Source organism: Fusarium oxysporum, chromosome 13 (assembly GCF_000149955.1).
Source record: "Fusarium oxysporum f. sp. lycopersici 4287 chromosome 13, whole genome shotgun sequence".
NCBI lineage: Eukaryota > Fungi > Ascomycota > Sordariomycetes > Hypocreales > Nectriaceae > Fusarium > Fusarium oxysporum.
This window is the reverse complement of record NC_030998.1, coordinates 1,693,310-1,719,555: the sequence shown is the minus strand read 5'-3', so window position 1 is coordinate 1,719,555 and position 26,246 is coordinate 1,693,310. Positions and strand designations below refer to the sequence as shown.

At 48.4% G+C, this 26,246-nt stretch overlaps 18 protein-coding genes across 19 annotated transcripts in view; 10 read left to right on the top strand and 8 right to left on the bottom strand.

Moving 5' to 3' along the window:
- Positions 1 to 56: 56 nt before the first annotated feature.
- Positions 57 to 2,125, bottom strand: FOXG_16921 (uncharacterized protein). The gene is made up of 4 exons (XM_018396943.1): positions 1,938 to 2,125; positions 1,841 to 1,888; positions 1,667 to 1,788; positions 57 to 1,617 (listed from the first exon to the last, which is right to left on the bottom strand). Exons 1-4 carry the CDS (start codon positions 2,058 to 2,060, stop codon positions 459 to 461), a joined length of 1,452 nt encoding a protein of 483 aa, XP_018257751.1. The 5' UTR covers positions 2,061 to 2,125; the 3' UTR covers positions 57 to 458.
- A 426-nt stretch (positions 2,126 to 2,551) lies between these two features.
- Positions 2,552 to 3,337, bottom strand: FOXG_22635 (uncharacterized protein; the record flags this gene model as incomplete). Its single annotated transcript, XM_018403040.1, has 2 exons — positions 2,552 to 3,044; positions 3,186 to 3,337. The coding sequence occupies 2 exons, from the start codon at positions 3,335 to 3,337 to the stop codon at positions 2,552 to 2,554; spliced, it is 645 nt and encodes a 214-aa protein (XP_018257750.1).
- A 1,606-nt stretch (positions 3,338 to 4,943) lies between these two features.
- FOXG_16920 (alpha-amylase) lies at positions 4,944 to 6,892 on the bottom strand. 2 transcript variants are annotated; one of them, XM_018396941.1, is made up of 3 exons: positions 6,399 to 6,892; positions 6,240 to 6,349; positions 4,944 to 6,145 (listed from the first exon to the last, which is right to left on the bottom strand). In XM_018396941.1, exons 1-3 carry the CDS (start codon positions 6,655 to 6,657, stop codon positions 5,132 to 5,134), a joined length of 1,383 nt encoding a protein of 460 aa, XP_018257748.1. In that variant the 5' UTR covers positions 6,658 to 6,892; the 3' UTR covers positions 4,944 to 5,131. The 2 variants fall into 2 exon arrangements, with proteins under 2 accessions (XP_018257748.1, XP_018257749.1); XM_018396942.1 differs by having other exon boundaries at positions 6,240 to 6,892.
- A 748-nt stretch (positions 6,893 to 7,640) lies between these two features.
- On the bottom strand, positions 7,641 to 9,829 carry FOXG_16919 (uncharacterized protein). Its single transcript, XM_018396940.1, has 3 exons — positions 9,628 to 9,829; positions 9,461 to 9,577; positions 7,641 to 9,391 (listed from the first exon to the last, which is right to left on the bottom strand). The coding sequence occupies exons 1-3, from the start codon at positions 9,685 to 9,687 to the stop codon at positions 8,021 to 8,023; spliced, it is 1,548 nt and encodes a 515-aa protein (XP_018257747.1). The 5' UTR covers positions 9,688 to 9,829; the 3' UTR covers positions 7,641 to 8,020.
- Positions 9,830 to 9,961: 132 nt separating this feature from the next.
- On the top strand, positions 9,962 to 11,180 carry FOXG_16918 (uncharacterized protein). The gene has a single exon (XM_018396939.1). The coding sequence runs from the start codon at positions 10,104 to 10,106 to the stop codon at positions 11,109 to 11,111; it is 1,008 nt and encodes a 335-aa protein (XP_018257746.1). The 5' UTR covers positions 9,962 to 10,103; the 3' UTR covers positions 11,112 to 11,180.
- Positions 11,181 to 11,530: 350 nt separating this feature from the next.
- On the top strand, positions 11,531 to 11,659 carry FOXG_22634 (uncharacterized protein; the record flags this gene model as incomplete). Its single annotated transcript, XM_018403039.1, has 1 exon — positions 11,531 to 11,659. The coding sequence occupies one exon, from the start codon at positions 11,531 to 11,533 to the stop codon at positions 11,657 to 11,659; it is 129 nt and encodes a 42-aa protein (XP_018257745.1).
- Positions 11,660 to 13,334: 1,675 nt separating this feature from the next.
- Positions 13,335 to 13,799, top strand: FOXG_16917 (uncharacterized protein; the record flags this gene model as incomplete). The annotated part of the gene is made up of 1 exon (XM_018396938.1): positions 13,335 to 13,799. One exon carries the CDS (start codon positions 13,335 to 13,337, stop codon positions 13,797 to 13,799), a length of 465 nt encoding a protein of 154 aa, XP_018257744.1.
- FOXG_16916 (uncharacterized protein) lies at positions 13,395 to 15,158 on the bottom strand. Its single transcript, XM_018396937.1, has one exon. The coding sequence runs from the start codon at positions 14,862 to 14,864 to the stop codon at positions 14,004 to 14,006; it is 861 nt and encodes a 286-aa protein (XP_018257743.1). The 5' UTR covers positions 14,865 to 15,158; the 3' UTR covers positions 13,395 to 14,003.
- Positions 15,159 to 15,197: 39 nt separating this feature from the next.
- FOXG_22633 (uncharacterized protein) lies at positions 15,198 to 15,807 on the top strand. Its single transcript, XM_018403038.1, has 2 exons — positions 15,198 to 15,294; positions 15,358 to 15,807. Exons 1-2 carry the CDS (start codon positions 15,221 to 15,223, stop codon positions 15,416 to 15,418), a joined length of 135 nt encoding a protein of 44 aa, XP_018257742.1. The 5' UTR covers positions 15,198 to 15,220; the 3' UTR covers positions 15,419 to 15,807.
- A 94-nt stretch (positions 15,808 to 15,901) lies between these two features.
- FOXG_22632 (uncharacterized protein) lies at positions 15,902 to 16,066 on the bottom strand (the record flags this gene model as incomplete). The annotated part of the gene is made up of 1 exon (XM_018403037.1): positions 15,902 to 16,066. One exon carries the CDS (start codon positions 16,064 to 16,066, stop codon positions 15,902 to 15,904), a length of 165 nt encoding a protein of 54 aa, XP_018257741.1.
- Positions 16,067 to 16,160: 94 nt separating this feature from the next.
- Positions 16,161 to 17,729, top strand: FOXG_16915 (uncharacterized protein). The gene is made up of 8 exons (XM_018396936.1): positions 16,161 to 16,421; positions 16,487 to 16,693; positions 16,751 to 16,792; positions 16,853 to 16,956; positions 17,006 to 17,119; positions 17,175 to 17,219; positions 17,278 to 17,400; positions 17,468 to 17,729. The coding sequence occupies exons 1-8, from the start codon at positions 16,271 to 16,273 to the stop codon at positions 17,576 to 17,578; spliced, it is 897 nt and encodes a 298-aa protein (XP_018257740.1). The 5' UTR covers positions 16,161 to 16,270; the 3' UTR covers positions 17,579 to 17,729.
- FOXG_16914 (uncharacterized protein) lies at positions 17,626 to 18,204 on the bottom strand. Its single transcript, XM_018396935.1, has 2 exons — positions 17,959 to 18,204; positions 17,626 to 17,898 (listed from the first exon to the last, which is right to left on the bottom strand). The coding sequence occupies exons 1-2, from the start codon at positions 18,112 to 18,114 to the stop codon at positions 17,746 to 17,748; spliced, it is 309 nt and encodes a 102-aa protein (XP_018257739.1). The 5' UTR covers positions 18,115 to 18,204; the 3' UTR covers positions 17,626 to 17,745.
- A 402-nt stretch (positions 18,205 to 18,606) lies between these two features.
- FOXG_16913 (uncharacterized protein) lies at positions 18,607 to 18,759 on the top strand (the record flags this gene model as incomplete). Its single annotated transcript, XM_018396934.1, has 1 exon — positions 18,607 to 18,759. One exon carries the CDS (start codon positions 18,607 to 18,609, stop codon positions 18,757 to 18,759), a length of 153 nt encoding a protein of 50 aa, XP_018257738.1.
- Positions 18,760 to 18,833: 74 nt separating this feature from the next.
- FOXG_22631 (uncharacterized protein) lies at positions 18,834 to 19,136 on the top strand (the record flags this gene model as incomplete). The annotated part of the gene is made up of 1 exon (XM_018403036.1): positions 18,834 to 19,136. The coding sequence occupies one exon, from the start codon at positions 18,834 to 18,836 to the stop codon at positions 19,134 to 19,136; it is 303 nt and encodes a 100-aa protein (XP_018257737.1).
- Positions 19,137 to 19,178: 42 nt separating this feature from the next.
- On the top strand, positions 19,179 to 19,793 carry FOXG_22630 (uncharacterized protein; the record flags this gene model as incomplete). The annotated part of the gene is made up of 1 exon (XM_018403035.1): positions 19,179 to 19,793. One exon carries the CDS (start codon positions 19,179 to 19,181, stop codon positions 19,560 to 19,562), a length of 384 nt encoding a protein of 127 aa, XP_018257736.1. The 3' UTR covers positions 19,563 to 19,793.
- A 1,488-nt stretch (positions 19,794 to 21,281) lies between these two features.
- FOXG_16912 (uncharacterized protein) lies at positions 21,282 to 24,441 on the top strand. Its single transcript, XM_018396933.1, has one exon. It carries the CDS (start codon positions 21,335 to 21,337, stop codon positions 24,323 to 24,325), a length of 2,991 nt encoding a protein of 996 aa, XP_018257735.1. The 5' UTR covers positions 21,282 to 21,334; the 3' UTR covers positions 24,326 to 24,441.
- A 336-nt stretch (positions 24,442 to 24,777) lies between these two features.
- On the top strand, positions 24,778 to 26,060 carry FOXG_16911 (uncharacterized protein; the record flags this gene model as incomplete). Its single annotated transcript, XM_018396932.1, has 2 exons — positions 24,778 to 25,314; positions 25,397 to 26,060. Exons 1-2 carry the CDS (start codon positions 24,812 to 24,814, stop codon positions 26,058 to 26,060), a joined length of 1,167 nt encoding a protein of 388 aa, XP_018257734.1. The 5' UTR covers positions 24,778 to 24,811.
- A 45-nt stretch (positions 26,061 to 26,105) lies between these two features.
- Positions 26,106 to 26,246, bottom strand: part of FOXG_22629 (uncharacterized protein) — a gene marked incomplete at both ends in the record, with an annotated part of 920 nt that continues 779 nt past the window's right edge. The window contains one exon of the mRNA XM_018403034.1: positions 26,106 to 26,149. Coding sequence (XP_018257733.1) covers positions 26,106 to 26,149 — 44 coding nt within the window. The remainder of the gene's footprint in view (positions 26,150 to 26,246) is intronic.

The window sequence follows — 26,246 nt, the reverse complement described above, 5'->3', positions numbered from 1 at the left end:
GATATGCCGTAATAGTGAAGAAACCGCCTGTTGCTGAGGTCCACTGTCCGAGTCAAGCTTGGTCATTCGCCTATTGTTGCATGTTGAGTGTTTATCTCACTGCATGCAATGGAAGCCCGAAGCAGATGAACTTTACGCATTGGGAAATTCTTTGTGACCTCTGATTATCTGCGGTTTCTTTGCCGAGAGCCGGTCTGGAGCCAAACTGTGAAGCCGGGCCTTGCACCACGGAAGCCATCCCGAGCAGTCGCCGCTCGGCCCCACCGGAACATGGTGCTTTCATATCTCTATCGTACCATATTGATCTCCGGCTTGCGAACTTTATATCCATCGTTTACATAATTGCTTAGAGCCTCAAGTTTCATCTTCCGATAAATGTTTTGTATCGGCGAGTCCCTTTCGGATCTCCCCGATGCACACATGCAAATGCTTGCTCCCAGGTAGCAAAACCCACCAACTCATGCTGTAACAATGCCATACCTCAGCAGCCCCAACGAAGCACCAAGCAAAATTGCGAATGGCGGTGCAACACCAAAGTACCGTCCTCCTACGAAAGCAGTTGCAGTAACAACAACCCACCAAGGATCATCAGCCAAACTCTTTCCAGACTGAAAGCCCTGATCAATATACCCAACCTGCCAAATCCGATAAACAGCTGTGTAGATCAATCCGACTGCACCAGCATTAATACCTCGCACGGCAGACTTGACCCAACGGCGACTTCTCAGAACTCCCCAGACGCCCATTGTTCCATGTACCAAAACCATGCCAGGGACGAAGATACCTAGATATGCAATCAGCGCTCCAGCGATCGCTGGATACCCGTTGTTCGCGGCTGTAAGACCACCCAAGAACACGGCAAAGTTAAAGTTGGGGCCCGGAAAAGCCTGGACAATAGCGAGACCGATCAGGAAATCACGCGGTGTGACCCATCCCTCAGCAACGACGTACTCTCGAAGAAGAGGAATTACAACGGGACCACCGCCGAAGATGATTGTTCCAGCCAGGTATAGGTTGGCGAAAAGCTTATAGAGCAGAGGAGGAGTTGGCAAAGTTCCGCGTATGACGAGAACGACGACGAATGAGAGGAGGAAGACAGCGATGATGGCTGTTCCTGCCTTCCATGAGAAGTTGAGGCGATATTCCTGGGGAACGATACGTGGTTCATTCTCTCGCGGGCCAGACTCCGCTGTCTCAGAAAGGGCGATTCTCGAATCCTCCATATTCCTATCCGTTCTGTTCTCAGCACCTTGGATATTCTCACCCTCTGTAGCTCGTCCTCTCCTCACTCTAAGAAGAGCGTTCTTCACAGCTCGGACCGGACGGTGCAGCCAGCGAAAGTCATACACAATAGTACAGCATCCACCCGCAACAATGAGAACCGGAAAATACCAGAGGGCATTATACAGTATTCCGGCCATGGCAGTGACCGAGAGAACAATCCTCGTAGCTTGATCTGTGATAGCCTTGTCGGAGAGTTCCACAGCTGCTAACGCGATGATCCCAACAGTAGCTGCATTCAGGCCCGAGAGAAGGGCGTATACCGCACGAGGTAGAGTATCTCCGATGTTGGATACACCTATGGAGAGTCCAAACATGCCTAGAAAACCAGGCAAGCTGTTTTGGTCAGTCGCGTCGTCTCAGATACATATTACACGCGTCATACCTCCAAATGAAAAAGGCCAGAAGAGCTTCGAACAGTCCACCATGAATCAAATTGATACAGTACAGCATTTTCGTACTGGCAGGACCAGAGAGCGCCTGAGAGACGCTGAAGAGCTCCTGGAACTAAACATTACTGTTAATCGGCTGTGACGGTTTGGGAGTAGTGTAAACGTACAATCTGCTCATCGATCCATTGCAATTTGGTGACAAACTTGTCATGAAACTTTGTCCATTAGCCATGCTATAAAATAGCTGTGAGAGGTTATGCTGACGATTTTGAAGTGCACAGGCGGTCCGCCGAATGCGGTGAAACCGAGATGCCAATTGACCTTGAGCGTCTGCAGCCCGCGATCTGCGGCTCTACGCACGGCGTTTTCCCAGCCTCCGACCACCATTTTGGATATTCTAAATCTATCACCAGCTTCTGAATTGATGTCTTTGGAGGATGCAATGAGATAAGTGACTCACGCAATGGCGATTTAAGCTTCATTTTAACTTCTGGCGATCACGTCATTGGATCTAAACCTCTTTCAACTCTTGGACGCGATTGACCAATTATCGTGAGGGAGTGCCAGAGACCTGTTCTCTCACCGTGATAATAATTGACCTTGCAATCTTGAGCCAGTATCGATAAATGAATTTTTTATTGCTAATGTTAGTTTTCTTGGCGACGGTCGGCCAATGGTAAGATACCGCTTGCGCACGTGTAATGACCCTGGAGGGCATCTCTCGACGCACAAGTTCACCGTCTGTTTCCAAATCCTTATGTATTATCATGAGCAAGATAACTAATAAAAACAGGATTGAACTTTCGCTGCAAGTCATCAAAGCAGTATCCCTAACAAGACTCCCCTCTACATTCTCCAAATTCATTAACAACGTCTTCCTATATCAACCGAAATCTCTGTATCGGCGCGCCTCTGTCCTTCAACCTATGCTCTGACATCCATGGGTCGTAAATTCTTTCGTTCTCCATGTAATCCTCATATTCATACTTATGTACCCAAAAAGGAACGTATTTCCCATCGATTGCAGCTGCACGCTCGGTAAACCCAGCGGGAAACGGAACCCCGTCAAGCCGTGGATCCAAAAAGCTTAGAGGCTCACCCTCTCTCCAAAACGCAAGAGTCTGTGTGTTGATACGCCACCATTTCTGCCAGCCACGAAAGTCATCCCCGAGTAAGGCCTGGCCGTCAGAAGATCCCGGATGATCGCACGGTCCAACGACCTTGTAGGATCCATCTTCTGGCTGAGGGCGGAGAACCAAGTTGCTGGACAGGCCAAGAAGAGTTACTATTATATCGCCGTCACAGCTGTCTAAAGGGACGCACGCGAGGGCCCCATGGCGTGTTTTTGTGCAAGCGGTTGCCGCAGCACTCCTGTGACTATATAGTATACTGAAATAATCGTCCGAGATGGCGTTGCCTGTAATCCACTGACTTATCATTTGTCGTCCAATTTCCAGGGAGATTGTTATTCAAGAAGGCGTAGAATCAGTTCTTAATGTACTATGATCCCACAGGTTACCAAATTTCATCATGACTATCATCTCGTCGAGGCATTTATCGTCTCGATGAAAGTCATCATTGCCTGTGAGATTTCTGAACACCTTGAGAACATTGGTGATGTAGCCCTCTACTAGTTCATAATTTTCTGTCGGGGGTAGATCCATTATACTGCTGCATATTTCATCACAAGAAACGCCCACTACCTCTAATACTCCAGACTTTTTTAACCTCGCTGAAGCGGCAGATCTTGCACTTGCGTTGCTGAAGAGCTGTAGGAGGCCCAAGGGTTTTTGTAAGTCCACAACCCAGTTGGGAGATATGGTCGAGTTACAGAGTTCCAGAAATTGAAGATTTCGTCCCTGCTTCAGGTGAGTGATGTAGGCTGAAGCCACAATTTGCCTAGCAGACTTGGTGTAGTCTACAGGGATTGATCGGGTAGCATCAGGTTCGAGAAACCCTCGAAGCGCATAGAGTTTGTCCCGACTATCAGAGCAATCATAAAGTTTCGTCGCGATAACAGAAAAACCCAGTCGGTATTGTCCTCGCCCATCAGCTCAGCGGTCCTACTACTCACAGCCTTGTTACAAAAAACCTTGATATTTGTGGTTTGCCTGGCCAGATCAACAAAGAACGGTTGTGATGCCGAAGATTTATTCAAAGATATGAACATGGCCGCTTCAATAAACTTATTCCATAGCATTTCATCGTCGCCCAACCTCACATCGATGTTTCTTGATTTGCCAAGACTATTTCCTGGTACGTCCAAAGACGTCGGAACCAGTATACGGCCAATAGTTGCTCAAATGCAAGCCACTGGTCCTGGGTAAGCGGGAGAGGCCCTTTGAAATCGATCTCCTACAGACTTCCGTCCTTTGTTGGGGCAAAATTGGGAGCTACTCCTTCATACGAGGAAATGTCTATGGCTGGAGACGAGAGTTGGTTTCTCACCCAACGCATAGTTCCCATGGCTGTAGTGGTCCAGGGCGCTGCAGGACCTAGCCAGATAATGACTCTTCGGGAAAATTGATACAAATCTGCCATGCGCTGAACCTGAGCAGAGCGCTCTGCGACTTCCTTTTGATTGATACAGATAGAGTCGCACCATAGTAACCGTTTACAGTAACGGTATTGTAAAGCCCGCAAAGCAGAGGCAAGGTTCGGTCCAATATCAAGATGCCCAGAGTGAATACCAAAGGCTGTAAGGCTGAACTTCCGGTAGCTGGAGCTGTCCGGCTCTGGCGCTGGACGTGGCTGTTTCTTACCCTTTCATCATTTCGTCTTGAGTTTGACGGATTGAGGATGAGACTGATCGCCCCAGCAGTAAGACAGAGCCTCGTAATTTGGGACTTCACCGTCTTTAGGCGACAATTTCCTTTGCAAGAGGGTCCCAGTAAGGGGATCTTCTGGCAAACCGGGTTGCAGTACCAGAAGCCGCAGCTCTAAGGGTAGTAACGGAGGATATTGGAAGGGTGACATCATCTTGATAAATCTGAGTGTTGATCGATTGAGAGAAGATCAATCAATGGAGGTTTATTGTTGACAATGGGACCAGTGCCATAAAAAGACGTGGCAGTCAGCCGCAGCAGCTGCATGCACAGCGCTGCATGAATTGCAAGTTGAGAACATTAAGCGCCTGAAATTTGGAAGAGTGACATAACGTTTCAGTTCTGACAAAGCTGGAGCCAATCAAGATGACAGTCAGCACAGCCATTCTGGATATAGGTTGCCAAAAACAATCTTGAGCTGCATAGCAAATCAATACAATTACAATTACAGCCACCATGTAATGATACCTCATGCAGCGCGTCTTGGCGCTGACATAGTGTGCACACCAACAGGTACAGTCGGGAGAGGAAAAAGTTAGAATTGAAACTGAGCTCAGTATATAAGAAAGTCATGAAGAAGAGTCGAGGAAAAAGACCGTATCCAGTACTAAGCCAACCCCATTTTTATGCCACTTAGCTAGAGGCAACCAAGACCTCAGGCTCACCGTTAGTGTAGCTAACGCAAACCTGTCCATTGCCATCAGAGGTAACAGTGCCACTTCCAAATACCTTGTCCCAAGTCTTGTTGTTCTTTCCAGTGTTGAAGCAGTACTGTCCTGAGTATCCCTGACCGCGGTTCAACGTAAGCACGATAAGATCGCCGTCCGCGCGACTCCAGGCGTAGGCGCTGTTCTGAGAGTAAAGATGCTTGTGGTCATTTCCACCGAGGCCACCGACTGCCGAGCGAGCCTTAGAGAGACGCGAGATGTGTTGGTAGAGATCTGCGTTGGTGCTGAAACTGCTTCGCCAGAGATCCTCGCGGTTGGCGGGGTCATTGCCTCCTGCGTAACCTTGCTCTGTTCCGTAGTAGACGATGGGGATACCTCGAGCAAGGATAACGTATGCGAGGGCGTTCTTCAGAAGAGCTTTGTCATTCTTCTGGCTGAGCCAACGAGGGTTATCGTGGTTGTCGATGAATGTTCCGAGGATAGTGGGATCAGGGAACTTGTTGCTAATCTCATCGTGCATGGCGACAACATCTGAAGGATCTCCCTTTTGCTGGTAAAAGCGGTTCATGGGGTAGTACATAGCGTAGTTCAAAAGACCAGGCATGACCTGGGCATAACCAGCGAGATAATCAGGACCTCCGTCCCAGACCTCACCGATGGCGTAGACACCAGCGGCGTCTTGGAAACCAGGCCAGAAGGGCTTTTCGACATGCTTGACAGTGTCGATGCGGATACCGTCGAAGCTGTACTCAGAGACGAGCCATTTGATCCAGTCGTAGAGGACCTTCTTGACAGTGTCGCTGCCGGTGTTGAGATCTGGAAGACCGGCGATTTCGCACTGTTCAATGCTGTTCTGGTTGCTGTAGTCGATGTCGCAAGGAGTGTGGTATGAGCTTTGTTCGTTGAGGGGCGAGGGTTTGTGGTCTGAGATTCCTTTGCCCATGTGGTTTGCGACCACGTCGCACATGACGTACATATTCTGGAACAGTCAGCACGGGATCATTCATGGATACCAACAACGTGATTCTCAAAACAGCACTGAAAACAGCATGATAAGGATCAAGACGTCTTACCTTGTCATGAGCAGACTTGACAAGACTCTTCAGGTCATCTGCAGTACCATACTTGGGGTTGACCGCATAAAGATCCTTGGCCCAGTATCCGTGGTATCCTCCATCAGTATCTATTGCTCTTGTCAGCCACCATCATTCCCTCGTATCCGCGACACTTACTGTCAACAACGGGAGTAATCCAGATAGCATCAAATCCCATGCCCTTGATATAATCAAGCTTCGACTCGAGACCCTTGAAAGTTCCACCACAATAATTTCCGAGATTTCCGCATGCACTACCGCCATTATCGTCAGCGCTTCGCGCAACACGATCAGTAAGTGCGAAATAGATGTTTCGCGACTTCCAAGCGTTTGCGTCCGCTGCATGAGCGAGCGGGCTGATGCTGGCGACGATGGTCGCAAGGAGAGAGAACTTCATGTTGAACTGAGGCGAGGAATGAAGATGAGAGTGCTGCTAAATCCCAAGACATGGCGGGACAAAGCCCTTTTATCGTAAAGTTCGAAGTGTTCAAGACAAGGCGAATAGTATGTTTCGAGTGATGAAGGATTTAATTACAGTGTTAGAGCATTGTTCAGCTATAGCACCAAGGACCAAAGGATTCGTTAACAGTGGGTTAACAGCCGACTAGAAGCCCCGAATCAATCAAAAAACCTCCGGAGCTGACTTCTCCCCTCTGATTGGGTGCGTCTGCGGGGTCATGTCATTAAACGTTTTAGTGCACGAGCGTTTGAGGTTGAGACCGTAGCTCCAATGATGATCATCGCGACAGGGGTACACCAGATGACCTCTTTATTTGGTATCGGCCCGAAACTCGATCGTCTTTGGTGTCACGTTGACAGGCGGAGTTTCCGCGTGTTCCCTGCGCTTATCATGCACCACGTTGTTCTTCATGATCGCATAGTCGTCCTCTGCATGGGTAGTAGACCCATTTCATCATCGATCAAGTGTTTCAACTGGCTCACCTCCCTATTCCATCACGGAGCTTTCACAGCGTCGCACTGACTAGCACAAACTAGGTAAAAGTTCATGTTGTTCGTTTGGAACAACATCTTGATAGACTTCAACACTTTTACCGTTTTAGCATTATTACCCGTTTATTCGGGCCGCCCCCGCAAGTGTGAGTGGACTTGCAGATGTCTAGCATACATCCTCGGCTCTCAACCCCGGATTTCTAGCAGAACTGCATGTGTTGTATCCCTCTTTGAGCCTATGATTCCCTTGACTAATATGCCCTACCGGCAGTTTTCGGTCCTACTCTTTTGATCTCACTAAGCCAAGAATGTTTCTCCGTGGTGGAAATAATCACGACTTCTTCTTTCGTATCTCACCCTATCAGTATGATGGGCGTTGCGGGTAATAAATTATTGGATATTTCAGCTGGTGATTGCTTCATCACCGCCGGCGAAGAGCCGAGCCTTGGATGAACTGATATCAGATGTTGGTTTTAGTCATTGCATGAGTATCGTGAAAATTTTCTTCTAGAGGTCTGGGTCCATTTATGGTGTTTATGCTGTCGATCGCCGTGCTCGATTGCCGAGGTTACCTCCCAAACCCAACACTATGGCCGTGCGACGTAGCAATGCAGCTCATTCTTGCTGCAAGCGAGCTTGTTCACTCCTTCTGTAAAGCATGAATAGCGGTGTATTCTGACCGACTGAAGTCAAGATCCAGTCTATTATCGGCTTTGAGGCCATCCGTGAATATCCGCTGGTCCGATGAAGACGTGAAGGCGCAATTGTGAGTTCGGTGTTATTCACATCCTTCTTGGCCATTGACGACATCAGAATAGTACGAGGTCTTTTCCTGTTTGCTTGGCGAATAGGTCCCATCTCGTGTCGCCCCCATTCTTCCAGTAATCCCTCATGAACTCGAGGACGTTTTCATAGCTGCCCAAGCCACGTGCAGTCATGCTCTCCATCGTCTCTACGACGATGGTGCGTTCGGCATGAGTCGTTGAGTCGCAGCCTGCTGCAAGGAGTGGCCACAAAAGTTGAGCGTGAACAGGAGACTGTTTGTCGATTTTCTGTAACGAGGTGATGATTGAGTCCACTGTTGTTTGGACTTTCGGATTGTCCTTGGGTAGTTCGTCAACTCGTCTGTATAGACATAGTAGCGTTGCATCAGTGAACAGTCTGTGACTGTTTTCTAGTTCTGTCCGGAGCACCACATCTGTTACTGTTGAAGCGCTTTTTTCCCGAAGCTCAATCAATCGAAGTTCAAGTTCGTGAGAATATACACTGCGTGCTAGCTCATTGCCATACAATTGGCCACTTGCATCAACATTCATGCAACTTGGCTCAGATAGCTCGCATACCATATTAAGAGCAGCCACCAACTCCCGAGAAAAGCCGGAAGTAAGATCAATGCGACCTAGGTCAGGCATACATGTCAAAAGGTAGTCCCAGTCAATGAACCCTTTCGTCTGCCGTGAAGGTAAGGGCAGGCCGGAAAGTCTATTCATCAAAAGGAGGTGAACCAGCCACTTGAGACTCATCCACCATAAAGGATCCAGGCTGTACTTCGACTTATCGCGTTGAACAACATGAAGAGCTCCGTTGAGATGCTTCCGAAAGGTCGCAGTATCTCCTGCACAGACGCACGTCGTAGCCAGCATCAACGTCGTCGGCAGTATTGTCACTCCAACGTCGCCGAATCTCGGTGTAGTAATTGCTTCGCGAAGGTTTCCCAGACACTCCACAGTTGCCGTTATTGCTGCACTTCGTGACTCTGGATTCCGTGCCATCCTGAAGAGTTGGCTGCTGCTGGCGGCGATCATTGCCCCCATTATGCAAGGGCTGAGATCAGCGGCTGGTAGAATCAAGCTTAGAGCCATGTCCGGCTGTAGCGGCCAGTATACTGTTGCTGTATGGGCTACAAAGTGTTGAAAGTAGATCCGCCGAGGATCACTCCGGAGTGGAGGGCTGGATGGGAAAGAGATGGAGAGACTGTGCCTTGGCGGGCTTTCGGCAGGAAAATGAGAAAGCCAGTCAGAAGGGTCATCTATTATAGATGATGAAATAAAGTTGCTCTCAAACGTGTCAGACATATCGGTATAAGAAATGAGTTGGTTGGAAGTGGCAACTGAGCTTGGTGCCAGAGACACTTGTTGTTCATCGGCCGTCTCATCGGTTGAAGATGGCTGTGTCAAGGTCTGCGGAAGTGTGATTGAGTGAGCCTGTATTCAATTGAATCATCTTACAGGAAGACAAATGAACCATACCTGAGCATTATTAGCTGGCTTGCGTTTCGCCACCCTAAAGCTCTTGACGCTCAACTCATACGAGCAAAGGTGAGGGTACTTGTAGCATCGTGAACATGACGGCCTCTTCTCATCGCACTTGTTCAATGTTAGTAAATATAAGCTGTGAGAGATGATAGCGAGCAGACCTTGGCCTTCTTTCTCTTGCATTCAGTGCATCCTGCACGTCGTCTTTGGGACGGCTCCATGGGCCGTAACTTGCGTCATATACTCAGCACACGGGACGGTAGACACAAGAAATGAGAATTGTGTTCGGTAAGTAATTCAGAGTTGTGTTCGGGGTGATGGATTGAGATTCTTGACGGTCTCTCATCGTGGCGATGAGAATTGATGTGAGATACGATCAGAGGAGTGAATGTGAATGGACCCCGCAAACAGTCAAGCAGACAGGGTTGAAAAATCGGCAGAAGCTCAGCGGCCAATCAAAATTCGTCTTAGCTCCCTTGCCAGGACGCGATCAATCTTTGGCGTCGGCATCAAACACGCGACTAAACCCGTCCAGAGCATGACTGATCTCATCAATTGACGACACTCACTAATTCAAACTCCATTATGTTTCCTCAGTCCATAACCACAAGTCAAGCGCCATGTTAAACGCGTCACAATGCCAATCGACCCAGAGATCTTCGCTGTCGGCCAAAGAGCCCTTGAACAATGGAGGCTCAACAAACTTTACGTCCTCCGCACAGCCCTCGTCCCAGCCAAAACCGCTGGTAAGAAGCACGGTGCAAGAGTTTACTTTAAACTGGAACATACCCAGTTTACAGGGTCGTATCACTTCCGAGGCGCCATGGCAAGAATGAAGGACAATCCTACAAAAAAGCCATTCGTTACAGCGTCGACGGGGAATCATGCTATGGGCGCTGCTCTCGCGGCGCATGCACTGGGAACGAAAGTAACTATTGTCGTGCCGATGTTTGTGGAGAAGCATTTGCTTGAGAAGGTGAAGCAGTATGGTCCTGAGATTGTACACCACGGAAATGATCTGAACGAGGCGAGAACGTATGCGAAAGACCTTGCTAAAAGGTCAGGTCATATATATTTCTCACCCTGCGATGAGTTCATGGTCCTTGCTGGTCTAGGCACCGTCTGCGTCGAAGTTCTCCAGCAATTCGAGGTCCTCGAGAAACCGATCCACAATATCTTCGCCCCCATGAGTGACGGTGCACTCATAAGCGGGATAGGCTGCTTTGCCAGAGATGCAAAAAAACAAGCCGGCAGTTTAAGACCAAAGGTGAAAGTCTGGGGCGTTACAGCGATCAACTCAATGGCACTCGCAGCATCTTTATCCGCTGGATTTCCAATCGAGACGGAAACTTCGCCTACGCTTGCTATGTCCGAATCAGACAATAATATTATACGGAATGGGATTGACCTTCGGTTGGCCAGGACAACGGTTAATCATGTTGTTACGTGTACAGAGGCGGAGATTTTGGCTGCGTTAAGACAGCTTCATATTCAGGAGAAACAGTATGTCGATGGATTTTCGGCGTTAGCGCTCGCCGGGTTTAATAAAGTTGCTGAGAAGGTGAAACATGAGACGAGTACTGTTATCTTGTGTAGTGGGAATTACGATAGGGACAAGATTGGAAAGTTGGTTTACGGCGCTTGACATTAGGTGCTTATCAATAGAATGAAGTCTCGATGGAATGAAAGCGAAGTTCAAACACCGATTACCTGTGGCCGATATTCAGAAAATATCAATTACCATGGACAGAGGCCGCCTTACTAGCATATTCACTCCATCATCTGAACATTATGTACGTGCGCTGATACAACTTGATGTTTTCCTAAGAAGGGAAGGTATCTAGATAACTGGCCCGGCTGTTGAAGGTCACGAACAGTGATATGATGCACCCTAGCACCGTATGCTCCTCAGCCTTCTCCCAAACAACTTGTTAGGTCCAGAATAGTCCATAAATGTCCGTATAGTCGGACGCATTGTAAACTAATACCTTCACTTCTGTACCCGAACCCGAAAAGTCAAACTACTGGTTCCCTTTCCGCATACACCTACCTCAAGTAGGTAGGATGTCTGACCTCTTGACCCGTAAGGAGACCAACCCAAGAAGCAGCTCACACGCCCAGCTCTTCATAATCGTACACACCTCCAATATCTGGAGCTTCGCCACTTTCAACCACGCCAAAGCCTCTGGCTAACAACGCAAGCTCGCCAAACCGACATCCCCAAGATCAATCTAAGTTTCAGTTATCCTGGCGAAGACGTAAAGTACTACGAGATCACTAGGATCCCGAATTCTTGGTTGCGAGATGTTCAAGTTCATTAGAACTATCCAACATGCTCATAGAAAATACAAGGCATACTATTCACTTGCTTGTCCAGTTTCCCGTGGCTTCACAGTATCAGCAATAGTAAGGCCTGTTCATTGTTGCATGAGATGTTGAAGATACGTGTTGGACGTAGAAAGGAGCCTATAAAGAGGTAGCTAAGTGTTACCGTTTTCAAACAACAGACTTACCACACAGTCATCAAGCAGCCAATTTAGACATCATCACAGCCCACTTCTATCATATCAACAAACCCATTCGTTCTCACCAAATCAACAAAATGCCTGACCATTCGCAACCGCCTCCGGAACATTCCTCACGCGCTCAGCTCTACATCATAGTGAACCCCTCTACATCCTATGAGCAATTTCTTCAGCTCTGTGACCATTTCTGCAGCACTCGCCACCTCTGGAGTATCGTAATTGAGGGCCCATGCCTCTGGCGAATCTATCAAGGTCATCTTCCCGATGGAGATCCCCGTAGAGATATCGGGGGACCGCATGACAATTGGGCGTCCCGAGCGACAGCTGAAGCATTTCGAGATAGCCAGCTTCCCGAGTGTGTGGCTGAGATATGTTGAAGACAGGATCGATTCTGTTTATCCTGAGGACGCGCAGGACGATCTGGAGTGTAACCGCAAGTAGGTTCGCGATCTATTCAAGAAATTGGTGGCTGGTGGTATGATTAGTCAGATGCAGGTTGACAATGTTTTGTTGGATCTTGAAACAAGCTGTGAGCTGTGAGCCAGATCTGTTATTTGCAGTTCAGAACTGTGGCTGAGAGTTTATGTCACTGCAAAGAACTTCGACATGAGCTCTGAAGTTCAATCAGAGGGATCTTAGGTAGCTGGAATCATCAGGGTGCTCTAGAAACCAACTTTGCTGGTCGATGTTTGTTGTTTTCTTGAGACAGTTTTGTGTTAACTTGCGATAAAATAGTAGCTCTGGTGCTCTAAGTAGTGGATCGCGGGCCATAAGGTTAAACTCTAGGCTGCTAACACAGATATTGAGGACTCGATGTTCTATGTCAGAATATAGGTTTCTACCCAAAAAGCTTTCACGATGACCAATGAGCAGGCTTACACAAGGTTTTATTGTCTCTTCGTGAACTAAGCTCTGTGTGGTGAATCTAAGCTCTCAGCCACAGGTCTCAACTACAAATAACACATCCAGCTCACTGTTTAGACATTATACCACGATATCTAACCAATCGCTACAGCATAATGCTGACAAAGGGAAACCCTAGAAAGCTTGGTGTTCATGCACTGGCACAAGCCGGCATGTTCGCAAAATGCAGGGGGAAATTGGCCTGTTTAGAACCAGACACAGTAACAGGTTTATGATACCACTGGCAATAGCGTCTGTTCACCAGCAACATCAAATATATTTGTGTGACATGAGACAGCTTTAATAGCAAGCTGAATCGTCCACTTTCAAAACAACAGCATCATCATCATCTTACATCTTTCCATGGGACAGTCAAACTGTTTCCTTTCTCACAATTTTCACCGATCATATCAACAAACCTACTCGCACAAACCAGCAAAATGTCCGACCGCACACAGCTCCCTTCCAACGAGGAGACCAGCCCTTCACACGCCCAACTCTTCATCGCCATCAGCCCCCCTCTGGACTTTAAACCCAAGATCGATTTTCAGGTCCCCAGCCGCTGGATGTTTGCCGCCCTCAACCCCACCACCACGACCTGGCTCACCGCCCAAGGTCGTCAGAATGAAGCTCGCTACGCTCTCGTAAAGTATGACGGTCCCCCCGCACACTCCAAGTTCTTTGAGGTTGCCAGCATTCCGATCTCTGAACTTGGTGATGTTGAAGCTCGGGTTCGTTCCGTGCTTCCTGAGGAAAACCCCCAAGGCGAGGCGGCGTTCAATCGCCAGTATGTGCGTGACGTCCTGAAGAATCTGGTTGACGGTGGTATCCTTGGCGAGGACCGGGCCCGTGACGCTTTGCTCGCGGTTGAGACTTTTTCCAAACTTCAATTGAAGGCATCCTAAGTCGTGGAAGGGTTGTCGTTTTGTGGAAGCTAATGTTGCCGGTTGATATTGGAGGTTTTGTTGGTCCTTCCACCCCATATTCGCCACTCTGCTATTTCTTCCTTGTATAGAGCTACCGGAGTCTGCTTGTTTAATTAAGCTCTATGTCAATGAAAGCGTGGAAAAGCATTCGTTCAATTTTGCCATTTGTGATATGCTAAAACTTTATTGCATCTTGATACAGCCACCACTTGCACTAATAACAGATCCAGTAATCCATCTTCCATCATTCCCACAAAGCATCCCTACAACATCAGCCACGTCCTCAGGCTGCCCAAACTTAGGTATACTCTGCAAGGGAAAGAACTCATCCTGGAACGTCTTGACAACCTCCGGCCCACAATCCATAACAGCGTCAGTCTCCGTCAAACCTGCGGTGACTGCATTCGCAGTCGTTCCAGCCATAAAAGAGTATCGCTCATCTTTTCCACCAAAGGCCTGCGACCATGTTCGACAGAGTGATTCGCCGGCTGATTTTCCAGCTGCGTACATCAGTTGATCGGCCCATGGGAGGCGCGAGCGGACTGATGATATGTAGATGATACGGCTGTTGGGTTGGAAGAGTTTTCGACGAACGAGCTCTTCGACGATCTGAACTGGGGTTTGGACGTTGCCTAGAAGGCTTCTCTGAATCTCTTCAGTGGTCACTTGACCAATGACACCGGGCATAGGGTCACCGGCTGAGTTCACCAGGATGTCAACGCGACCGTCAAAGGACTTCTCAAGGGCATCAGCAATTGTTTTGGCGCAGTCGCTAGAGAATACGTCGGCGATAATCCCTTTGATCTGTTGACCTGCTGGACGCTCTCTTGATGTGGCTTTGTAGACAAGTTCTGTGACCTCATCGTTCAGGCCTGATGATAGAGCATCAATACCTTTGTTGCTGACACAGGTGCCCAAGATAGAACATCCTCGAGATGCCAAGTTGAATGCGATAGCGCGACCGATGCCTCGTGATGCACCGCTGATGACCGCGACTTTACCAATTAGATCAAGCTCTCTGGTAGGCAAAGTTTTCTCGCCCATTTTGATGATGTTTTGGTTGTTGGAGGTAACTTGAGGAGCTGAAATGAGGCTGGGAACTGTGTAAGGATGCTTGACGAGAGCTTTGTCGGTTGTAGATACGATCGCGGGCAGTGTCTCTTCCCGGATCAAGATTTGTGAAGAGCAATACCTCTTTTATTCAGCAGTCTTGGCTGATATGACTCACTTCATTTGGTGGCTCGATGCGGGGTTTGGTGTTTCCTGAGTCTTGGACATGATTATCCTGTCACTTCATTGGCTGAGCCTACCCTGAAGATCGCCATTGCGACGAAGATCATCAGGGCAGGGTTACAATGTGAGTCTTATCTTCAGGTAGAGACCTTAATTTTTTCAATGCCATGAAAGACAGTCATGATTATACCTTCATTATTTTCAGCGAAGTACTGTTCTTCGAGAATCAGCTCAACTCGGCGTAGGTGTCGGTCATCTAAAACTTCCCGACTCAAAATGCGTTAGCTCGGGCTAACCAAAACAGTGCTACCTGCATGGAGCCTAATTCCACAGCATCTGCTGATACTGCCGCCCACCTTGAATAAGGAAGGATGAAATTTGAGTAGTTTGGGTATTGCTGAAATCGCTACCGTTGGTCGATGCGTAAGGTGGGACCTCTGTGCTAGAGGATTGTCGACGATGCTTTGTTATCTCAATGGTAAGAAAAGCTGGAAGACGAAGCTTTATTCCTTCGAAGCACAGAAATAGACCTTGTGACTCCCATTGACCAAAGGCGAAATGCCTAATATCGAGATGAATGTTACATTGTTGGCTGCCCATGTTCCCGGATCTGAGGACGGAGGATGACATTCCGAAACGAAATTACCCGGTGAATCCATCGACGACCTTGCAAGCAAGATCTGAAACGACGGTGCTGGATGCTTCAAAGCTTGTAATTGTTGATTGTAACAAAAATCAGAACCAAAAGATACACTTTGGAATCTTATAGCAAGGTCGCTCGACGAAGTAACAGTTATTTGTTATACGATAGCAAAGGCCCATGCTAGGAGGACAAGGCATTCATCTAGCTAGACTTCCAGAGCATTACTACCGAGAGAAGCAACCATGTTCTTCCATTCCATCCATCTCTGGACCATGGCGGACTGTCCTCGTCCAGATTCGCCAGCAAAAATTTCCATTTTGGGCTCTCGGAACTCAACAGCGTTGTCAGTTGACGCATTGAGACCACTCATTCTATAACGGAGCTATAATGGAGGACCATTATATCATTTTCATTGGGGGACGACTAAACTGCCATCAGGAACGTGATCATTCATAAGTCCGTGCCGTTTCACCCGCAGCATGCTTTTATACCTCGCTCCTGAACCTGCATCGCCTCTTACGTCTCCTTTGGCCAGTCTCAATCAGCTGTCATAACATCATCTCGAGAGATAATTATGAAGATCGCTACTTCACTCGCGGCTGTTGTGGCTTTGGTGCAGAGCACCTCTGCTCATTACATCTTCCAGCAGCTTAGTGTTGGGTCGACCAAGTATCCAGTCTTCCAGTACATTCGACAGAACTCGAACTACAACTCTCCTGTCACTGGTATGTCTCGATCCCCTACCCAGCAAGAGCGTTCATGGAGTAACACACTGTCAACTATGTCTTAGATCTGGATTCCAATGACCTTCGATGCAATGTCGGCGCCTCGGGAACCAACACCCAGACCGTTGGAGTCAAGGCTGGCGACTCGATTACCTTCACTCTTGATACTGCAGTCTACCACCAGGGACCTATCTCCGTATACATGTCCAAGGCACCAAGCTCTGCCTCGTCATACGATGGCAGCGGCGGCTGGTTCAAGATCAAGGACTGGGGTATGTCTCTCCCAATCGGCTGGATAAACAGGAGAACGACTAACGACAAGTGAATAGGTCCTACCTTCAGTGGCAGCACTTCGACCTGGCCTATGTACCGTAAGTTATCATTCGACGCCAAGAGATTTCCTCCTGGAATCTAACCTCGTTATCTCTTAGTCAGCTACACCTTCAACCTTCCCACTTGCATTTCAAATGGCGAATATCTTCTTCGCATCCAGAGTCTAGGCATTCACAACCCTTGGCCAGCAGGTATTCCTCAGGTAAATGACCAGCACCTGATTCGCCGCAGAAGTTCACATGGATCTCTAGTTCTACATCAGCTGCGCCCAGATCAGCGTTTCTGGTGGAGGCAGTACTGTTCCCAGCAACCAGGTCAAGATTCCTGGTGCTTTCAAGGAGACCGATCCTGGGTACACCGCCAACGTAAGACAGTATCCTACCAAGATGATAGTGAAGTATATTAACGCTTGGCCTTCAGATCTACTCCAACTTTAACAGCTACACCATCCCTGGACCTGCAGTGGTATGTAAAGCGAAGCAACTCTCCCAGACGCTGTTATCATATCTAACTGTAACTGAAGTTCTCTTGCAACGGTGCTGGCGGCGGTGATGGTGGCGGAAGCGGCCCCACTACGACTCTACAGACCTCTACCCGAGCGTCATCTACACAGGTTCCTCCCGTGTCGACTCAACCATCTGGCCAGGTAAGTCACATGTCCATGAGTGTCCACTGCTATCTAGAGGTAATTAAAATGTGCTGACCTGACATAGTGCGCTTCTCTCTGGGGCCAGTGCGGCGGAAGTACCTGGACCGGTCCAAAGTGCTGCGCCACTGGAACTTGCAAGGCGCTCAACGACTTCTACTCTCAGTGCACCACTTAAGATCTTACAGAAAGTTCAGAATGTATCACGAAATATACTGGTCACGTCTGGTGAAGCGGTGATTGGAACATCATCTCATGTATATATCTTCAATAGTTATCTGGAGAACCGTATAAGACGTCATGTTGTTACGAACATATTCTTCTGCAGCCATGTAAAACTTCTGACTAGCAGTTCGTAACTCCCCATGCAAAAACAGCTTGACCAAACTTATGATCCCAATTCTCCTTGGAATGACCAATCTCCTGGTCAGCGGCACAAGGCGCAGCGGCATACAGCCTCAGAACACAGTTGGACTTTTTCGTATTACCCCAAACCATCTAGCCCAACGGTAGTCAGTAACAAGTACCTGAGAAGCGGTGAAAAATGTCTTAACTTACATGATCGCCTGGGACACATGCTGGGATGGAAGTGCATCCCTTGTTCTTAGAGCCCGAATAGGACCCTTCGAAGTGAGAGCCTCTTGGGCAGTCGAACTGCATGGTCCATGCATTGGCAGACGCGACAAGCGCCAAAACACTGAGAGTGAACTTCATTTCCAGGAGGTGGTGCTAAGGTTTGATGAGGCTGCAAGGTTAAGGATATGCTTAAGCTTGTTAAACTATTGTCTGAATACGAAAACACGCTCGATATTTATACAGCGAAGCGGTGTAATCTCTGTGCCGTATTATCAAAGTTTTCGCCCCCACCCTGGACTGTAAATAACCTCGATTGCTATTTCTGTGCCTCCCCTTTCTGCCCGATGTTACGTATCTCTCAAGATTGTTGGCGGTTTGAAGACCCCTAATCCTAGCAACTGGCTGGCCGACTGGTGGAAGAGTCCTTACCCCGCCTTAGATCTAGACTGCGGCTGAAGTTGTTGGTCCCCAATCAGATACGCCGCTGCTTACGCGCTTCTTTTTCTCATCAAGCTTCAGTTTCAGATTTTGAAATGCTGCCCAGCGACAGCAGGCATCTCGTAGATCACCGCCTTAACGCGATAACCGAAATAAAATCGTGATTTGACCGGCTATCAATCGATCGGTATCATGTCGGCCGACGCGCCGCAGTACCAGCACTTCATCCCGCAGTTCATCCTAAAGAACTTCGACCATCCTTTCAGCTGTCCCAAGGCCCCCACGAATCAAAATGCAAAAAGCACCATCACGAAAAAGGAAAATACCCCGGCAACCGGGTCGTGAACTGCTTGGAACTTTTGGCTGAGGGTTTCAAGGTTGAGGAGCTTTCTATCCGACGAGTATGCGGCCTGGATGACATGTACACAGACCAGTCACCAAACGTAAAGTTTCCTCGCGAGCTGGAGGCCAGGTTTAGCAGGCTGGAGAGCGAGACGAGTGCCGTGATTCGCAGGATAGTTAGCTCTCACCAGCGTGGAGAGGAAAATGTCAAAATCAACAGGACACAGCAAACTGTACTACGCAAGTTCATTTATCTACTGAACCAGCGAGGCTCAGGCTTCTTCAAGACATATAACTGCAATAGTATCAACGACTACAAAAAGATTGATCGTGATCTTTTGAAGGAGTATATGGACCGAAACGGAATTGAACGACCTTGAGATGTTTGGTTGCAGGGTTTGAGTTCTATCATCGATCTCGATATGCGTGTGACAGCAAATTGGCAAGAAACTCTCAAGTCGACTGTCTATTATGGCTTATTTCTTCATTTCCAAGAACACATTACCGAATTTTGGATGTCCTTCTGCACCCCTTTGAGCGAGGATGAAGAGTTTATTCTTCCTGACACAGGAAGCCATGTGTACGAAGGACCAACCGTCGACTTTCAAGACAAGACCACAGGAGAATTCATTCGCCTGGGACCCCGCTTTCACCTCTTCGCGCCTATCTCTCCCCTATTGATGATCGTCTTGAGAAGCAAACATCTCCCAGAGCCACATGAGGATAACAATCCTGAGACAAAGGCTGGGCGTCAGCTTTACCGACAGATCGAGATCGACTCGATCCATGGCCCAGGAACAAAGTAAATACTGGAAGACCTCCCCGTTCACAAGGCTATCAACAGCTATTCCACTTTGGTGAATGGAATGCTGAGAAAACGACCGGGATGGGACGGACAGCTTCGGCAGACTGATACCTTCTCATTCCCTTTCTTTAAAATCCCCACGCATCATGCACGCATCATCAATGGTCTTCTACTAGACCATGCCTTTCACGGCTTAACAATTATCTTCAACAAGAAGGGCCCGTTCCTCGATCTCCTAGAATGGTTCTTGACGGAACCGTGCGAGGTTGGCAAAAGGCTAGGCGGAGAACACCATGCAGAGCAGATGAGGTATCTTGCGCGGTTGACCGCTTTGATGCATGCCGAGGGGCGAAACATCTCGCTACATATAACAAATGGGCCAATCAACTATGATCTTGGCATTGAGAATTATAAAAACCAGAACAATGATGCCGCACGGTGGCTTGAGAGCCTTGAGAAGAGTCACGCCAGCGGGGAAAAGGTTGAAAAGAACCGAGAAAAAGGCCCAGATTCCAAGGTCGATGCAGGTCGGCAAGGTTCAGTGTATCCCCAAGATCAGCCCAAGAATGAGAAGAGTAGCATCGAGGGGCAGCCAATCGACCTTGGTCCGACGGTGAAACATGACGAAGAAATAAGCCGAGCTAAACTCACATCCCTTCGTGTTTCCGAACTCTCAACACAGCACCAGTCAGCAAATGTCCAGGGGACCCACCCGATTCAGCAACTATCAATGATGGTTGGGATTATACTGCTTCTTTTAGTGGTGACCTATATGATAGTATTCCTGGCTCAGTGGTCAGAATGGCTTTTGCAGGTCTCGTTTGGAATCAATTGGTATGAGCTTCTGGTAATCACAGTGGTACTACCTTACTTAATATTATGCCTGCTTCGGTGGTTGGATTGGCTTTTGAATACCTTGTTTGGGATCCGTCTGTATCATATTGCGATAATTTTTAATTTTTCTCGTTGCCTCCCAGGCAGAGAAGTGAAAATAGAAGAGAAAGAAAGTATTGCATCTGCCATATATAAAATAGACCAATGTTTGCTCCAATGGACGACTTGGATCTAACGGATCCACGAGCAAGCATTGTGATTCGTCATGATGAGAGTCATCAGAGGGACAGACTTCGTACTTCTTATTCGCGGTCTGAAAGCTACAATTCCTCGGGTTATTGAGAACGCGATGTGATTCTATTAATATACGATTGTAGCTAGATCCCATAGGTCGTCTCGCAATCAACATCGACTCGTTGAGACGTCCACGCTGCAACGATGTACTTCAATAGCCCGTGAGCCCCATTTCTTGATGTCCGATGTGCATGGTAGCCTTGCTGCTCGTCTGATTCGTCTTCTCGGCTACGGCACCGTTTAGTTGTTCATCAACTCCACAGCTGGAAAGATGGGGACAACGCGCTAAGATGGATCCTCCCGCCCCCCGAGGTTCATCACAGCTTCAGCATATGACATCACAGCATGGTTTCACGAAGTTAACGAGAACCAATCTGAAAGGATGAACTAAACCGCCTTTTCTGCAGGAACTAAATATTCAAAATGGCTTATCTGATCGTTGATCCTCCAATGTCTCCCAACGACATTCAGACTAGTCTCGCCAATAGAGTTTCACCTTCTCCATACAGACGTCATAGTCAAGTCTTACTCAGACCAAGTTCCAACCTCTAGCTCCGGCCTTAAAGTTGCCATTTATTTCTTCCAAAAAGGCCTCACTCGCTGACCTCAATTCCTTTCAACACGCGTCAATTGGAGTGATGAACAATGCCTTCTTCTGACGAAGCTTCGGCTCACCAAAATGAATCCGCTCAAGCGCGTCCGAAGCGGAAACTCCCGCCATGGCTGGACCACTTCAACGTCCACGACATGAAGATCTTTCTTCGATGCTGGATCGCAATATGGGTTATGATGCTCCTCATTTTCATCCACCCCAGTCTCGTTGAAATCGGCCAAGCGACATTCCTCGGTGCAATTCTTCTCTTTGCAGTTCCACCAGCTAGTATTTTGTTCATTTACTTACTCGCCGCGTTTTCTCTATTGTTGGGAATGTGTCTTGCTTGGTGTTGGGGTCTTTTGACGATGAAAGCGGCGCTTGCGACACGCTCTGATGCTGAGACGCAGGCTAAGCTTCAGGCGCTGCAGCAGCAGGCTGAGGAGATTGCGAAGACCACGGGACAAGCGCCGGCGTGGGAGGCGCAGGTGTTGATTCATAACGGTTTCATGCTTGATGCGAGTGTCACGGCTGTGTATTTCAGTATGGGCTGTTTGTTCATCTATGTTTTGGCACGACTGCGGTGCGCGAATCCGAAGCTTGTTCTCATGCAGATCTTTGGAACGATTGTTATCGATATCTTCATCCTCTTTGGCCCGACACTTCCGAAATTTCAAGGCGATCTCGCCGCGATTATCGTCAAACCTGGAGCCATTGGAATCGGTCTGGGCTTAGCATGCTGCCTGTTGCTCTTCCCCCAGTCAACATCGTACATGGTCCTCGGTCAGATTGAGAAGCTAGTCCGCATGTCCAATTCAGCTCTGTCTGCCACGAAGAGGCGATTTGCTGATGAGACCATCCCGCTTGCTGAGCTTCAAGGAAGCAGGGTTGGTATGATCGCTGTCTTCAAGGCCGGGCAGCCAGCACTCGCGTTTCTGCCGATTGACTTTTCGCGTGGTCGATGGAACGCAGATGATGTTAAGGGTTTGCACCAAAGGGCGCGCAAAGTCATGTTTTCCAGTCTTTATCTTCTCGATTTCCAAATTGCGCAAATTCGCGGGAAGCAGAAGGAAGAGGAACATATCAAGGCTCAAGAAGATGGACGAATTGGCCCAGCAACGGACAAGGAGAAATACGAGATTGGTCAACATCATCGGCACGAAAATGCCACGATTTTGAGTGCTTTCCAAAGGCCTGAAGGATCCGAGGTACGCTCCAGGACGAGGAATACGCTTCGGGATACGACATCAGCCCTGCTGGAGATCGGACCGCAAGCTATCAATCTTGCAGCAGATTATATCCATGCTGTCAATTCCTGCCGATGGATGGGAAAGCCATCGCCCGTACAGTGGGAGGAGCTGAATCGAAACCTTCAGGATACTTTGGCAAGGTCCCGGCAGGCGAGGGAGGCATGCGTGATCAACACAACAAGGGGTGTTCTCGAGGCGCACGCAGAACTGTTCGACGAAAGTGGCCACCTCAAACCAATGGAAGGAACTGATCGACCATTTTTGCCCAGCATGGTAATAGCCATGGTTATCGAGGAACGAATTCTGAACATGGCCATTGCAACTGAGAAGCTACTAGAGTACATACTCCACCTCTCCGAAAAGCGAACAAGTCATCGCATATGGGTTCCTTCACGGTTACAATATGCCTTGGCCTGGATATTCCATGGACATATTACCTTTCCAGGTTACGACATTTCAACAGAGGAGGATCCCGATCAAATGATGGACATTGAGACTTTCGATGAGCAAACGAAGGAAACGAAACGAAGACTAGATATCAGTCGAGGATATAAAGGCTCTTCCGCCCAAAGGAGTAAAATTGGATGTGTATTCATCTCGACGTACAACTGGTTGGTCAACCCTTCTGGTATGTATGCTTTGAGAATGGTTGTGGTTACGATCGCTACATCAATACCGGCAGTGCTCCCCAGTACAGCTGGCTTCTTCTACCGAGAGAAAGGTATCTGGGCTGTTATCAGTGCTCAAACAGTTTTGCTCGTATATCTGGCTGATTTTATCTTTTCGCTCATCGCGCGTACGATCGGAACTATTGTCGGAGGAGCCATGGGTATGGTTGCTTGGTATATCGGTGCTGGGAGTGGTGTTGGCAATCCATACGGCATGGCAGCTTCAACTGGCGTCATGATCATTCCTATGCTCTGGTGGCGCCTCTATCTTCCCCCATCATTCGCATTTGCTACCATCATGGGCGGAGCTACCTTTTGCCTTGTTCTTGGCTTCAGTTGGGATCACGATCATATTATCCAGTATGGTCTTCCCGGTAAAGGCTACGAAGCATTCTGGAAACGAGTCGTCACAGTTTTGATTGGCTTCGTCGCTGCGTTTGTCGTGCAATTATTCCCAAGTCCACCATCTGGAACTACGCACGTCTGCAAGATTCTCGCGAACTCAGTGCGAAGTCTATCAGATCACTACGCTCTTCTGATTTCTCACTGGGGTCGGACGGACAGAAACCATGCCCTGGGTGCAGTCGCGGAGCATATCTCGATTGAAGTTGCAGAGATACTACTCGCCGTGAGTCCTTCCATCGCGTTGCTGAAAGGCGAATTGAGCTTCGGGCCATTCGATCAAAAGGTTCTTGCACAAACGAAGGAGCAGCTACAGTACATGAACCAAGCACTTGGCGGTCTTCTCAACCTCGCATCTACCCTACCAAAAGAGATGCAAGATCGCCTCATTCGCGTTGCGAACATCCTCGATGAACGATCCATCGGAGATGTCATGGCTGTTCTCGGCATCATTGAACAGGCTCTACGAACAGGATCGCCTCTTCCAGAACGACTGCCAGCGCCACTTGTTCGACGCGCCATTGATTCATTTTATGCTTCAAAAAGTGAAGTGCTTTTAACAACCACGCTAGTCGCAGATGAAGACCATCGACGGTACTGCGTCGCCGTAACGCTGTATCTCAAATTCCTGGGAAGCATCGATGATTTGCTGATTGTACTCAAGACAGCGCTAGGAGAGAGGCATATCATTTATCAGTGGGACGATGTCAAGGATATCGCATGAGTCGTTCATCCTTCAGACCAATAACACTGTTCTCAGACCGAGCTCTATACTGCATGAATCAGATTGGGCCACAATTAGCCGAATATTGAGTAATAATCAGTTATCGTATGAATGGAATGCAATCGTGATTTCAGCCTCAAGGTCGTCGTCCAATTATCATCGAGCCGTGCCGAGCTCCAGCTCCTTCAGGTTAAAATCTCACACGCGAAGTCGGTTGGTGGCGCATTGGGCTCCACAACGTGGTAAGACTATTGATGCGTTAAGCATTGGTCGGAAATAGGTAGAGGGACTAAAACGCGGTCAGCAATTGTGCAGCGTTTGATGTCACTCTACCTTGGTCGTAAGAAATGATATCGTGACGCCAAGCTCATGATGGGATGAACCGCACGACGACAGGCAACCATGAGCCCTGTATAGTACTTTACTTGACCGTTTGTTCTTTGCGTTCTCTGAACTCATTATCCTTCATTCTTCATCAATCTCAATATGGCCGCTCTTGACACCCTACCTATCGAACTTATCACACATGTCGCCAGCTATCTGTCACCTCAATATGTCAAAACCTTGAGCCGCACGAACTGGTTCATGCGCCATGCTGTTGTTGGGGTCCTGTTCCGAACCCTCTACATTCCTTGCCCGCTGGCATCCACGCGTGCTCTAGAGGAGCTCATCCACAAGTACCAAAACTTCATCTCTAGAGTTCACTTGCATGTATACTTCCAACCCAACATGGAAGAAAAACCCCACGACGGTCCTATGCCCAGCGTATGGGGGGCAGCCTCAACTGACACACTCAAGAGAATCGTGCGAGGCGATATCCTCAGCAATGTCAGTTCTTTCGTTGTCGAGTTTAATGCGAGAAATTTTGAGCATGATGGCTGGTGGGGAGAAACCGCATCTTGGTCAGATCCAAATATGCTTGGCAGTATTGTTGACAATGAGGACAACTGGGATCAGACACTGCAACAAGAAACGCGAGATTATATGGCGTGCGCAGTACAATGATGTCATGCAGACCATTTCAACAAACCAAAACATCACAAACCTCAAGATATCAAACCTCATTCCCAGGAACGCTTCCGCATGGGAAACGCCGGAATGGGAGTCCTTTCTCGGAAGGCTGCAGGTTTTGGAGATTGGTGTCTTTGGCGGCGAAGACGGCGATTGTTGGCACACGAAGCCCGAATTTGCAGAGTTTATCGGGAATTTGCCGCACTTCGTCATGAGACATGCGCGAAACGTTCGGCATCTTACTCTCGAAGCCAGCCCTGACGGTCTATTTGGAGGGGCATCTACCAACTACTGCATCCCTCTGCCTTTGAAGGAAGACCACTTCCTATTCCTCCACTCACTCACGCTCAAGAATATCATGATCGGACCTGAACTGGTAGAGTTTCTCACCAGCCGAGTCGATAGCTTTGAGGAGCTTGAGCTATATGACTGTATGTGTGACGGGCCTGATTGGGAATACGGATCTGATAGAGAACTAGACCCCGTGACTTGGGCTGGTCTCTGGAAAGCCATTCGGGAGAGCAATATACGACTTTTCAAGGTGTCTGTCGTGCAAAGCAGAACACCTCCGCTTATGTGGCGGGAGGGTGATAGAAAGGAGTTTGAGACCATTGAGGATTCTGTGGAAGCTGCGAGGATTCGAAAGATGCTTGAGGAGGATACCCTACTGTGTCGGCGGTTGGAAGCTAATGCTGAGTATAAAGCAGTAGAATTAGCTTGGTAGTACCCAGGGGCTAGGCCATGAGTTGACACTTCTGTAAGAGTGTGCTCATTTGTCCTTCCTGAGCCTTGATGGCCGGGACCCTTTGTGGACTATAGAATATGAGAACAATATCTTTACCACCGACCCCCTCTTGCATGTGCAATCTCAGTGTGAATTCGCGTTGATGCGACGAATTGTTCCAAGGCG

Bases quoted from the DNA above. Each gene is read 5' to 3' on its own strand.
- FOXG_16921 (XM_018396943.1), bottom strand. From the start codon at position 2,060: ATGGTGGTCGGAGGCTGGGAAAACGCCGTGCGTAGAGCCGCAGATCGC. The intron at 1,789-1,840 runs GTACGTTTACAC...AGTAATGTTTAG, and splicing joins AATGGATCGATGAGCAGATT to TTCCAGGAGCTCTTCAGCGT. The intron at 1,618-1,666 runs GTATGACGCGTG...TGACCAAAACAG, and splicing joins CTGGCCTTTTTCATTTGGAG to CTTGCCTGGTTTTCTAGGCA.
- FOXG_16920 (XM_018396941.1), bottom strand. From the start codon at position 6,657: ATGAAGTTCTCTCTCCTTGCGACCATCGTCGCCAGCATCAGCCCGCTC. The intron at 6,350-6,398 runs GTAAGTGTCGCG...CAAGAGCAATAG, and splicing joins GATTACTCCCGTTGTTGACA to ATACTGATGGAGGATACCAC. The intron at 6,146-6,239 runs GTAAGACGTCTT...TGACTGTTCCAG, and splicing joins TCAAGTCTGCTCATGACAAG to AATATGTACGTCATGTGCGA.
- FOXG_16919 (XM_018396940.1), bottom strand. From the start codon at position 9,687: ATGGAGCCGTCCCAAAGACGACGTGCAGGATGCACTGAATGCAAGAGA. The intron at 9,578-9,627 runs GTCTGCTCGCTA...ACATTGAACAAG, and splicing joins GCAAGAGAAAGAAGGCCAAG to TGCGATGAGAAGAGGCCGTC. The intron at 9,392-9,460 runs GTATGGTTCATT...ACACTTCCGCAG, and splicing joins AGCCAGCTAATAATGCTCAG to ACCTTGACACAGCCATCTTC.
- FOXG_16918 (XM_018396939.1), top strand. From the start codon at position 10,104: ATGCCAATCGACCCAGAGATCTTCGCTGTCGGCCAAAGAGCCCTTGAA.
- FOXG_16916 (XM_018396937.1), bottom strand. From the start codon at position 14,864: ATGGGCGAGAAAACTTTGCCTACCAGAGAGCTTGATCTAATTGGTAAA.
- FOXG_22633 (XM_018403038.1), top strand. From the start codon at position 15,221: ATGAAAGACAGTCATGATTATACCTTCATTATTTTCAGCGAAGTACTG. The intron at 15,295-15,357 runs GTAGGTGTCGGT...TAACCAAAACAG, and splicing joins GAGAATCAGCTCAACTCGGC to TGCTACCTGCATGGAGCCTA.
- FOXG_16915 (XM_018396936.1), top strand. From the start codon at position 16,271: ATGAAGATCGCTACTTCACTCGCGGCTGTTGTGGCTTTGGTGCAGAGC. The intron at 16,422-16,486 runs GTATGTCTCGAT...ACTATGTCTTAG, and splicing joins CTACAACTCTCCTGTCACTG to ATCTGGATTCCAATGACCTT. The intron at 16,694-16,750 runs GTATGTCTCTCC...ACAAGTGAATAG, and splicing joins GTTCAAGATCAAGGACTGGG to GTCCTACCTTCAGTGGCAGC.
- FOXG_16914 (XM_018396935.1), bottom strand. From the start codon at position 18,114: ATGAAGTTCACTCTCAGTGTTTTGGCGCTTGTCGCGTCTGCCAATGCA. The intron at 17,899-17,958 runs GTAAGTTAAGAC...CCGTTGGGCTAG, and splicing joins CATGTGTCCCAGGCGATCAT to ATGGTTTGGGGTAATACGAA.
- FOXG_16912 (XM_018396933.1), top strand. From the start codon at position 21,335: ATGCCTTCTTCTGACGAAGCTTCGGCTCACCAAAATGAATCCGCTCAA.